The following is a 12,436-nucleotide window of genomic DNA, read 5'->3' as shown; positions in this document are numbered from 1 at the left end:
ATTCATCTCTGAGAGGGCTGTCAGTCAGTACAGTTTCATTGTTATGCCACAAGGTGGCAGCAAGGGGCTGTCATTGAGTCTTTTAAACCAGGATTGCCCAACGCTGTTCCTGGAGATCTACCTACCTGCAAAATTTAGCTCCAACCTTAATGTAACACACCTGAATCAGCTGATTAAGATCTTCAGGAGCACTTGATAACAGACAGGTGTGTTGAGCAGGGCTGGAGATGAACTCTGCAGGAAGGTAGATCTCCAGGAACAGAACGACGGTGAAAAACGGAAAGTTAATGCTTTCTGGGTGACACATTATGGATAAACCCTTCACCTCATCTTCACTGTCTTTTCGCACTTTAGCTGGACTAGCCATCCCTCCACTGCTTTTCCAGACGCCGTCTTTTTCTGGCACAACAAATTGTGAACAAATGACATCATATGCGACCACTTGAAAAACTACTTTCCCTAGCAATGTCAAGAAACCAACAAAAATACTCTAGAAACCACATCGAAAACCCTTCTCTTTATTGCTTCTGTTAATGTCAGTAGGTGTTATTCATGACTATCTTCCAATTAAAGGAATGTTCTGGGGTCAAAACTAGTTTAGCTCAAATTCAATTGACAGAATTTGTAGCATAATGCTGATTACCACAAAATTATTTGGACTTTATTTTGTACTGTAGACTTTACAAATAACTGAGTGATTCTGTGATAATAAATGCATTTAAATGAACAAAACAATCTCCACTTACCCTTGAAGTTCCTTAATGCATAAATGCTTGAAGTATTTCCACAAAACAGTTCCTTTTGCATGCAATCAATACACACAAACACCGATGAGGAACAAAACATACTTCAGTCCAGAGGAGAAACTAGTACTAGTTTGTTGGCATCTTTAAGACACCATGTTACTTGGGCCTATTTATACCTCTGATATGCAAATTAAGCTCAGACAGAGGATAGGCCTGTGCAGTTGTTCATCATTAAAACAATTTTTTCGTAATAATATATTTCACATAAAGGATAACATTGCTGTTGAGGAATTTTAAGATAAATGGGTAAAAAAAAGCAAAAAAAAGTAATATCTGCCAGAACATAGCATAAAAGTATAGAGAAGTTAAAAAAATGTATTAACACATTTTTTTATTTTATTTTATTTATTTATTTTTTAACAATCATTCAATAAATTCTGGGATATTCACTATATTGCCAAAAATATTGGGAGACCCCTCCAAATCATTAAATTCATTAAATCAAGCACCTAGGCATGCAGACTGCTTATTCAAACATTTGTGTAAGAATGGGTCTCTCTCAGGAGCTCAGTGAATTCAAGTGTGGTACCGTGATAGGTTGCCACCTGGGGATTATGCGATTATAGTGTGGGGTTGTTTTTCAGGGGTTGGGCTTGGCCCCTTAGTTCCAGTGAAAGGAACTCTTAATGCTTCAGCATAACAAGACATTTTGGATAATTTCATGCTCCCAACTTTGTGGGAACAGTTTGGGGATTGCCCCTTTCTGTTCCAACATAAACACCAGTGCACAAAGCAAGGTCCATAAAGACATGAATGAACGAGTTTGGTGTGGAGGAACTTGACTGGCCGATAGAACACCTTTGGGATGAATTAGAGCGGAGACTGTGAGCCAGGCCTTCTCACCAACTTCACTGCCTGACCTCACTAATGCACTTCTTAAAGAATGGATAAAAATTCCCATAAAGACACTCCTAAACCTTGTAGAAAGCCTTCCCAGAAGAGTTGATGCTGTTATAGCTGCAAAGGGTGGGCCAACTCCATATTAAACCCTACGGATTGAGAATGGGATGTCATTAAAGTTCATGTGTATGTAAAGCCGGCATCCCAAAACTTTTGGCAATATAGTGTATGAGAAATCTTTGTACCATTAGAACATACTGCAAGTTTCATAGCTTAAAATGTCCTCCACATTATATTATATATGGATGTCAGCGTTGCATTGATCAGAATCAAATAAAGCCCATTATAATCACTGACACTGTCTACATTGGATACAGTATACACATGCACATTCAGTTTCTGACATACTCCATGCACTCGAGTCTGCCGACAACAGGACAAATGAAAGAGTAAAAGAACGTTGTTCTGACGCATCCAGTTAACCCTCTGGAGTCTGAGGCTGATTTGGGGCCTGGAGAACTTTTGACATGCCCTGACATTTGTGCTTTTTTCAGTTGTTCATAAACATATTAATGGAAAAAGTGTCATTACACTGTATTCAGCACAAACTAGGCTACAATAATATGTGAGGAACATGTATGTACATGTTTGTGTTTTTGAAGGAATAACATTTATGCGTGGTTGTTGAAAAAACAAAAAACTTAAGTCACTGAAATAAGGCCAAAAAAAGTATAATAAATCTGTGTTCATAAGACTTTAGGGTATTGGAGGTTGTAGACTAGAGTTTTTGCTTCAAAATTATGTAAAAATTATGCTGCCTACTCCTTCATATTTAACAATATATTGATTTAGTTTTTGTAAGACACTTTTTGCCAAGAAACACAGTATGCGAGGAGGCGTGAATCACCACTGAAAATGGGCCATTCTCACCTGAGAAGACAAAAGAATTGGATAGTAATGAGCTGAAATGACTTGCATATTAATGAGGCATTTCAGTCAGGTAGGCTGTGAAAAAAAACCTTCTGTGATGTCTCAAGCTCATTATGATATATGAAACATACAGAAAAATATTATTACAATATAAAGTAATGGTTTTATATTATACTTTAAAATATAATGTATTTCTGTGATGCAAAGAGTCTGAATATAGGCTTTTAGTTTAAAAGCATGCACATTTGGAGAAATATTGGATTCTCATATGCTTATGTCAATTTTCTATACAGATGAGTTATTTTTATTTAATATTCACTGTCATTACTATGAGCGCTGGTGTTTTCAATTCATCCTTGAAGTCGGAGGGCGCTCTGTGCATTTTAGTCCACAAATTCATCTAAAAGAAGAAGAGGCTATTCCATGAATGGAGTTTCCAATACATACAGCAGCAGGAGGGCGCTAAAGAAACAAAAACTCATCTAAACTTCATCTGTAGAAGACAAGTAAACAGGAAGTAACTGCATGTCTTCTAGAGATCGCTAACCATGACTTTTACATCCAGATAAACACTTTTCAAGACAATAAATACACGATTGAGATAATAAATGCATGTATTGACTGAATTAGCGTCTGAATAGCGCTGGCTCCGTGGGCGTGGCCGCATTAGCAGATAATGAGCTGAATCACGGATTTCTGACATGGCTCTCTTTTCATACAGATTACATAAACAAAGAAGGTTTGTTTTCGATTTGACTTACATGATTTAAAACCTGACATCTTAACGTTTTTTTAGACATAAGTGTAATTTTTTTGTCATTAGTATTCACTAAGTTACAGTTCATTTTCTGAGAACTATCAGATTGGAGTTCGTTCAGAGGGAGAGGAGAAATCACGCATCATGTTAGTTTTCTTTATTTTACAAAAAGCACAAAATTCTGTTTTTACTCTGAGTGTACACAAATGAAAGAAGATATTCCACAGATTAAAATGGTGTATAACTCTTAATTGTATGTGCAACATTGACGGAGTATTTTGAGTCTCTTTCACACTGATAAGAAAAAAACCACGGTGGTATCGCCGGCGATACCGTCAGACCTCAGAGTGTTAAAACAGTTTGCTTGCATCTCTGTACAGTCTTCAGTAGGATCTCAGCATCAGAAACAAGTATTTTGTCTATTTTAATCATGTCGGAAGATATAAATTTGTTCGGAGCATATTATTTTGTAAAAAAGGTTTAGTGTAATGGAACATTTTGGAAAGAAACTTATGTTGACAGATGAAGCAGCTGACTGTATTGGATCTGACAGCAGCTCCAGCACAAACTGTAAGTAAATGATTGTATGTTTTTTTCTGTAAATGGTAGTTGTATATAAATAATGCTTTCAAGACACTTCCTCACATGCAATAGTGAGTTGGCATTGATACGGATTCCATATGTATAACAGAAAACGTTATTAACATTATAAGTGAACCTTAATCATATCTTGCTCTCATCCCTGTATCTCCTATTTGAATAAATAAATGATTTTTGTTTTCTTCTGATGGCTGTTCACACAACAGTAGAATCCAGATGTCAGTCCTGTTTTAGAGAGATAAATATGGTTCTGTCACACAGTCTGGATATTAAACTAAAGTCACTTCCTTTCAGGACTACAAATGAATTTTGTGAGTAAATTCATTAAACGGGGAGTTTAAATAAGCAAGAAACAAGTAATAACACTGTGATAATGAGAAGAAACTTTCCCTAGCAATGTCAAGAAACCAGCAAAAATACCAGATTGAAAACCCTTCTCTTTATTACTTCTGTTAATGTCACTAGGTGTTATTCATGACTATCTTCCAATTAAAGGAATGTTCTGGGTTCAAAACTAGTTTAGCTCAAATTCAATTGACAGAATTTGTAGCATAATGCTGATTACCACAAAATTATATGGACTTAATTTTGTACCTTAGACTTTACAAATAATGACACTGAGTGATTCTGTGACATTTAAATGAACAAAAAATATTTTCATTTACCCTTGAAGTTCCTTAATGCAAATACTTGAAACATTTTCACAGAACAGTTCCTTTTGCATACAATCAATAAATACAATAAACACAAACACAGATGAGGAACAACACACACTTCACTCCAGAGGAGAAACTAGTACTAGTTTGTTGGCATCTTGACATCATCACCAAAACCGATTGAAGGTGTAAATGAAAATATATAGAATATAAATATAGAAAGGCGATCAACCAGCAAAATGGACAGAAAAGATGGACAAACAACTAATGTCCACGAAAATGATGACGTTATAAAAGGTAAAATTGGAAGAGAGAAAAGGAAAATCATCTGAATTCACAAGTACTGAGATTATTAATTCACTCAGTTTTCATGCTTTCAGTTGATGTGTGCTGTGTTATGTGGATAAACAAAGAGAAACAAAATATCATGTTTGTTATTCTACAGAAAGTGTTTGTGTGAAGATCAGGAGCTCCAGAGCAGCTGCAGTGTGTTTGGTGCTGCTGTGTGTTCTTCTGCTGACTGCAGTCATAGTGCTGTGTGTCCACATCCATACAAAGAGCTCAAACTACACACCAGAGACACACCAGCTACTAACTAACATCACCAACTCAGAAGAGAGAGACCAGCTACTAACCATGATTACCAACCTCACACAAGAGAGAGATGGGCTGAAAATAAAGAATAAAAACCTGACCAATGAGAGAGACCAGCTACTAACTAACATCACCAACCTCTCAGAAGAGAGAGATGGGCTGAAAATAAAGACCAACAACCTGACCAATGAGAGAGACCAGCTAAAATTGGAGAAAAACGATCTTCAAATGATTCTTGGTAAACTGGGTGAGTTTCTTTTGTCATTTTAGTAGTTTCTACAGAGCAGGAATATAATCTGGTTAGTATTCATAGGTGTTTGAATGTCAAGTGTAATTCTAGTGCACATATTCACAGCATGGAAAGAGTCTATAGTACAAAATAAATTCAGCAACACTTTATTTCAATTGTTCACTTTACACATTCTGCTGGCTACAAGGAACTTTACAACTACACGTCAGTTTATTCTCCTAATCCAGACCAAGCGGCAACCTCCCCCAGTTTCTCGTGAAGCCAATACGGAAGTAACTTAAACTGCGATTCATCAACTGGCCGTTAGGGACAGGCTCCAAAAGGGAGCAGAATCTCATTGACCATCATGTTAAATTAGCCAAGTTTACAGCAGAAAAAAACATGTTTACAGTCTGGTTCAAATTGTGGTCTATACTGCTAATTTTGCCCTTCATGACAACTCTGAGGGGGGTGAATTTTTTATAACTCATCCGTTTAAATTATAATAAGCCTTCACGAGTTTGTGTGCCCATATAATCTTAGCGTAAGTGGTAAACAGATTTGGCTTGCTGTCTGCTATAGAGGGGCTCGGAAAGAATATCCAACTCGAGCTCCGATTGCCCCCCTATAACAGGCAAAAATAAGTACAAAAGGAGGAGGAGGGATGCCAAAAGAACTAACAACAGGAAGAGGTAAGATGCTGGTTTTATACCTTGGTGTTAATTGGAAGATTAGATTGGCGTACTCCTCCCGAAATTAAGTTTATTAACTTCACTTAAAGTTCTGCATAATTAAGGGCGTGGTCACTTGAGTGACAGGTGGATTGGCGCTGCTCTCTGTGAGCCGTCATGTCACCTCAGCAGCTAATTTCAGCCACTGAATTTGGCATCTCAGCCGTATTTGTTCGTTTTTTCTGGAATATTTTATACAATATATGGCTTGCTGCATTATACTCGAGACAGATGTCAGTCTGTGTACATGTGCTCACATGCAGAACACACGTTGTTGGATTGTCGTGGCATTGGCTAAAAGTTTTGTTCCTGAGATTTACTACAATGACAATACCAGAAGGATATACAACTCCGACAGCACTGCTTGGATATAACTAAAACTGCTGCACTATTTTGAAAAATTATACTTATGTTGAGAGAACATTTGAGAGTTATACAGATATCTGGTACCTATATATGTACGTATAGAGTTTTACATTATAAACGATGCTCAGATTGCATCCTTTCTTGAAGAACGAAGATGGAGAGCAAATCATTCCGAAGATATAATGCAAATGATGGACAATATATAAATATTTCATGGATTTAATTCTTTCATGAACAAAAAGTAGTTTATGTTTTAAAATGGACATTTTACCCAAGTGCAACGGATTGGATTCATCTCGCGATCTCTTTTTCATTAAAGGTATGAAGTCCCAGTTGATTTTTTTTGTGTTGTTTGAACACCCCACACAAATTAATTAGCCTACTGGTGTTAGAGCATCTATAACGTTACCTTAAAAAACACCGTAGATTGACAGTAAACCTTTCTAAGTACTTTCTAATGATATTGTTATCTTTATTAATATTTTAGATAGTATCTAAGATAGATATGCTAGGCGGGCATGGTTTCAGCAACCAGTCGCATGGGCTCCAACTACGTCCCGCCTCTTTGCCAATTTTCAGTTATCCGGGAGTGACGTGCGGTGACGCGCAGCTAAGATGGCCGCGGCCTCATTTTCACGTCAAAACTGCTGTTCAGAACTTATGGGTGACGTCACGGACACTACGTCCATATTTTTTTACAGTCTATGATCCAGACCCTAATAGTCCACTTCCGTCTACTAATACTCTAATGAGAGTTAGTTGACATGCAGTTGCAAAGTTACTTATAGTTAGTCAATGTGATGTGTTTGGGTTAAGTGACTTATTTTAATGCCGGGTTCAGACTGCACAATAATCTAAAATCCTAAAATCTTGTTGTGTCGTGGACAAGAAATATGTCAGAGTACACATCGCTACCCGACCATTCAGCACGTGCCGTCTTTAACCGCGTGCGAGCTGTCATCGAGAAGACAGAATTATTGACTGACGGAAGATGCCGTGAGCGTAAACAAACAATGGCTAGCAGCATTTTCTTGTTGTCAGAAAAGCCCAAAAGAGGACACATATCTGGATTGCATGGATATTTGGATTTCTGTCGATGAGAACTGAGGTAACATGTTTTATTTACTTTTTTCACTCTGTCGCAGTAACGTCTCGGTTACGTATGTAACCCTCGTTCCCTGAAGGAGGAAATGGAGACGTACGTCAGTAGTGACCGACGAATTGGGATATCGCTTAGAGAGCCCTATCAGCTTCGTGTAAACTAAAACAAGCCAATGGAATTGGCGTGCGATATTTGCATAATGCGCACCGCCTCCGACAGGTGTATATAAATAGTAAGCAGATGCAATCGCACTCTGTTTTTCGCTGAGGAGACAACTGGTGTCCGCGCTACAGCGAGGGTACAGAAACTGTGGCGACGGGACGTACGTCTCCATTCCCTCCTTCAGGGAACGAGGGTTACATACGTAACCGAGACGTTCCCTTTCAGTCGGTCACGTTCGACGTACGTCAGTAGTGACCGACGAATTGGGATCCCAACTAAAGCGCCACAGTTACGAAACCCCTTCCAGTGCCCAGCGCAGGCTCAGCCGCCCATAGCACCGGCTGGCGGTGAAGGGGGCGAGCTTACACCGAGAGAGTCTACTGCTGTCTAACCAATACCCACTAAGTAAACTAGACTACACTGGGGAAGCGAACCCGTAAGGAACGCTGCGGAGACCACTACCTACCCAATGGGGGAGGAGTTTACGTGGGAAATACACATATGGACTGGCTCGGGGGGCAGTACGCATATGGAGTCCCTGGGATGGCTCCACCTGGTAGGGGGAGACTCATCTGACAGGTGACAGCAGAGCTGGCTCTGCTAAGGGAAAGACACGGACTCAGCCCGTAGGGAGTTTTAAACCGTGGATAATTACACATATGGGACCGCTCACGTAGAGGAGTCACGACATATGGGCCCCAGCCAACAGACAGTGTCAGCGACGGATGTAGGCCTGGCATCAGACACTCCGCAATGTCCGAGCCGAAGGGGGAGGCGGAGGAACTCGACAGGGTTCGCCAGGCGGGGAACACGACTGGAGTGAAAGTATGCACGTATCCGGCCAGTGGCGGGAATGGCATTGCAAGCCGACACTTAGAGTGGGTACAACACGTCTACCGACTAGTGGATGCGAGTACACGTGAGGATACCGGCTCTACACGTAGGCTATAAAACCTAGCGAACGTGTTTGGTGTCGCCCAGCCTGCAGCTCTACAGATATCTGTCAGCGAGGCGCCATGAGCCAGCGCCCAGGAAGAGGCCACCCCTCTGGTGGAGTGGGCTCTCAACCCGAGCGGGCAAGGCACGCCCTGGGATTCGTACGCCAAGGCGATGGCATCCCCTATCCAGTGGGCCATCCTCTGCTTGGAGACAGCCTTTCCCTTCTGCTGGCCTCCGTAACAGACGAAGAGCTGATCTGAGGTCCTGAAGCTTCGCGTTCTGTCCACGTAAACGCACAGAGCGCGGACGGGACAGAGCAAAGCTAGGGCTGGGTCTGCCTCCTCCGAGGGCAGCGCTTGCAGGTTCACTACCTGATCTCTGAAGGGAGTGGTAGGAACCTTGGGCACGTATCCAGGCCAGGGTCTCAGGATGACATGAGAATCACCGGGCCCGAATTCTAGGCACGCTTCGTCGACCGAAAATGCATGCATATCCCCTACCCTCTTCAGGGAAGCCAATGCAACCAGAAGAACCGTCTTGAGAGACATTAGTTTCAGTTCGACTGATTGCAAAGGCTCAAAGGGATGACCCCGGAGAGCTGTGAGAACCAGGGTCAGATCCCAAGAGGGTACGGAGGAAGGGCGAGGAGAATTCAGTCTCCTGGCCCCCCTCAGGAACCTGACGATCAGATCGTGTTTCCCCAGGGACTTACCCTCAACTGCGTGGTGATGTGCGGCGATAGCGGCAACATACACCTTCAGGGTGGAGGGAGACAGCCTTCGCTCCAACCCTTCTTGCAGGAAGGAAAGCACGGATCCGACCGAACATGATCGGGGGTCCTCACCATTCGACGAACAGATTCCACTTCAACGCGTAGAGACTCCTAGTGGAAGGAGCTCTAGCGGAAGTGATGGTGTCTATGACCGCTTGCGGGAGATCACTCAGAACCTTCGCACCCTGTCCAGGGACCACACGTGGAGGTTCCATAGATCGGGACGCAGGTGCCACAGGGTGCCCCGTCTCTGAGTCAGGAGGTCCTTCCTCAGAGGAATCGGCCAGGGAGGGGCTGTCGCGAGGAGGATGAGGTCTGAGAACCAGGTGCGAGTGGGCCAGTACGGAGCCACTAACAGAACCTGCTCCCCGTCCTCCCTGACCTTGCACAGGAGTTGTGCGAGAAGGCTCACTGGGGAAACGCATATTTGCGCAGACCTGGGGGCCAGCAGTGTGCCAGGGCATCCGTGCCGAGCGTGCCGCCGGTCAGGGAATAAAACCACTGGCAGTGGGCAGTTTCTGGGGAGGCGAACAGGTCTACCTGGGCCTCGCCGAAATGCTGCCAAATCAGCTGGACCGCCTGGGGGTGGAGCCGCCACTCGCCTGCAAGTGGAGGCTGCCGTGACAGCTTGTCGGCTGCACGGTTGAGCACACCTTGGACATGAGTGGCCCGAAGGGACCTCAGATACTTCTGACTCCACAACAAGAGATGGCGGGCGAGTCGCGACATGCGACGGGAGCGTAGACCACCTTGACGGTTGATGTACGCAACGGCCGCAGTGCTGTCTGAGCGGACTAGAACGTGCTTGCCTGACAACAGCTTCTTGAAGCGGGCCAGCGCAAGACGTACCGCTAGCAACTCCAGGCAATTGATATGCCAATCCAGCTGAGGCCCCGTCCAAAGACCTGCCACTGCATGCCCGTTGTACGTGGCCCCCCATCCCGTGGCAGAGGCATCTGTGGAGACCACAGCATGCCTGGACACTTGTTCGAGGGGTACTCCGGCCCGCAGGAACGAAGGGTCCGACCACCGGACAAGGGTGCGACGGCAGCTCGGTGTCACGGGGACACGGAGCGTGCCGCACTGCCATGCCCATCTCGGGACCCGGCCGCGGAGCCAGTGTTGAAGCGGTCTCATATGAAGCAATCCGAGCGGCGTGACCGCGGCTGCAGATGCCATATGCCCCAGGAGCCTCCGAAAATCTTTCAGTGGAGCCGCTGTCCTGCGCTTGAGCGAGCTCAGGCAGCCTCGGTGAGACGCGCAGTCCGTGCGACCGAGTCTAGCTCGAGACCGAGATAAGAGATCCTCTGCCCGGGGGCGAGTTTGCTCTTGTCCCAGTTGACCCGAAGACCCAACCGGCTGAGGTGAGCTAAAACCATGTCCCTGTGTTCGCACAACTGCTCTCGCGAGCTGGCCAGGATCAGCCAGTCGTCGAGATAGTTGAGAATACGAACACCCTGTTCCTTGAGGGAACAATGGCCGCCTCCGCAACCTTCGTAAAGACGCGGGGTGACAGGGCCAGCCCGAAGGGTAGGACTTTGTACTGATATGCCCGACCCTCGAAGGCAAACCGGAGGAAGGGGTCTGTGTCGAGGCAGAATCGAGACATGAAAGTACGCGTCCTTCAGGTCTATTGCTGCAAACCAATCCCGGGGACGGACACATTCGAAAATACGCTTCTGCGTGAGCATCTTGAACGGCATGTTGTGAAGATACCGGTTCAGGACGCGCAGATCCAGGATTGGCCGTAGCCCACCGCCCTTTTTCGGTACAATGAAGTAGGGGCTGTAGAACCCCGACTTCATATCGGCTGGAGGGACCGGCTCGATTGCATCCTTCGCCAGTAGGACAGCAATCTCCGCCCGGAGAACAGGTGCACTGTCCATCGACACTTGAGTGAAGTGGACACCCCTGAAAACTGGGGGACGCCAGGCGAACTGAATCGCATAGATGGAAGCGTGATCCACGCCTCCAGACTCCGAACCAGCGGGACCAAAGGCACCACAGACGCACCGGGGGTGGGGCAGCAAGGCAGAGAGGGACCCGACTCGGACGGCATGGGAGCGGCCCGGAGTGAGGTCAGACTCTGCGAGGCAGCAGTGCGAATGGGAGACGGCGCACGGGACGCGGTCTGCGCCATCACACTGCCGCCTACTGGCGGAATGGGAGGGGGTTGCGAGCGGCGAGGCGGGGCCTGGCACACTGGCAGACGCGCCCTCTTGTGACCTGGAGTTTGAGGAAACTGCTCTTTTTGTGGCAAAGTGGGTACCGCTGGACTCCGGAGAGCCAGCGGCGGTAGATGGACAGATGCCACAAAATCCCCCCGGCCCTCCTCCGGGGGTGGGAGAGCAGATGGAATACTCTCCAGGTCGCCCGTCTCAGGGCCGAGTTTTCCTCGACCGCTTGCCACCTGGCTTGGCAGAGACGGGCTGGGCACCACGTCCGCGACCGGCACCCTGCTGTTTGGCTGGTGAAGGCTGCTGCTTTGCCGACTTAGCAGGGGCGGAGGACGACGCAGGCGGGCACCCTCGGCGACGAGCGGGCTGAGGCTGAGCCACGGGCGGCTGGGTGGAGGCAGCAGCGGACGGCCGTGGCATGACATGTCTGATAGCCTCAGCCTGCTGCGGAGAACTGTTGGGCACAGCTCTCCACCGCGTCGCCGAAAAGGCCGACCGGAGACACGGGGGAATCCAGGAACCGATGTTTGACGGTCTCCCTCATGTCTGCCAAGGTCAGCCAGAGGTGGCGTTGCTGGACTACCAAAGTAGACATCGCCTGGCCAACAGAACGCGCTGTCACCTTCGTTGCCCGGAGGGCAAGGTCAGTGGCAGTTCGCAGCTCCCCAAGCAGCTGTTGGTCAGGACCTTCCTGGGGCAACTCCGACAGCGCTTTTGCCTGGTAAACCTGCAAAAGGGCCATCGCGTGCAGGGCGGAGGCAGCCTGCTCACAGGC

General features: G+C 45.8%; 1 protein-coding gene across 1 annotated transcript in view; it reads left to right on the top strand.

Moving 5' to 3' along the window:
* The first annotated feature begins 4,828 nt into the window (after positions 1-4,828).
* The window catches only part of LOC137025191 (asialoglycoprotein receptor 1-like), a 29,417-nt gene continuing 21,809 nt past the window's right edge, over positions 4,829-12,436 (top strand). Inside the window, exons 1-2 of the mRNA XM_067393219.1 lie at positions 4,829-4,886; positions 5,035-5,430. Coding sequence (XP_067249320.1) covers positions 4,829-4,886; positions 5,035-5,430 — 454 coding nt within the window. The remainder of the gene's footprint in view (positions 4,887-5,034; positions 5,431-12,436) is intronic.

The sequence above is a fragment of the Chanodichthys erythropterus genome, chromosome 8 (genome assembly GCF_024489055.1).
Source record: "Chanodichthys erythropterus isolate Z2021 chromosome 8, ASM2448905v1, whole genome shotgun sequence".
NCBI lineage: Eukaryota > Metazoa > Chordata > Actinopteri > Cypriniformes > Xenocyprididae > Chanodichthys > Chanodichthys erythropterus.
This window is presented reverse-complemented; position numbering and strand designations above follow the sequence as displayed.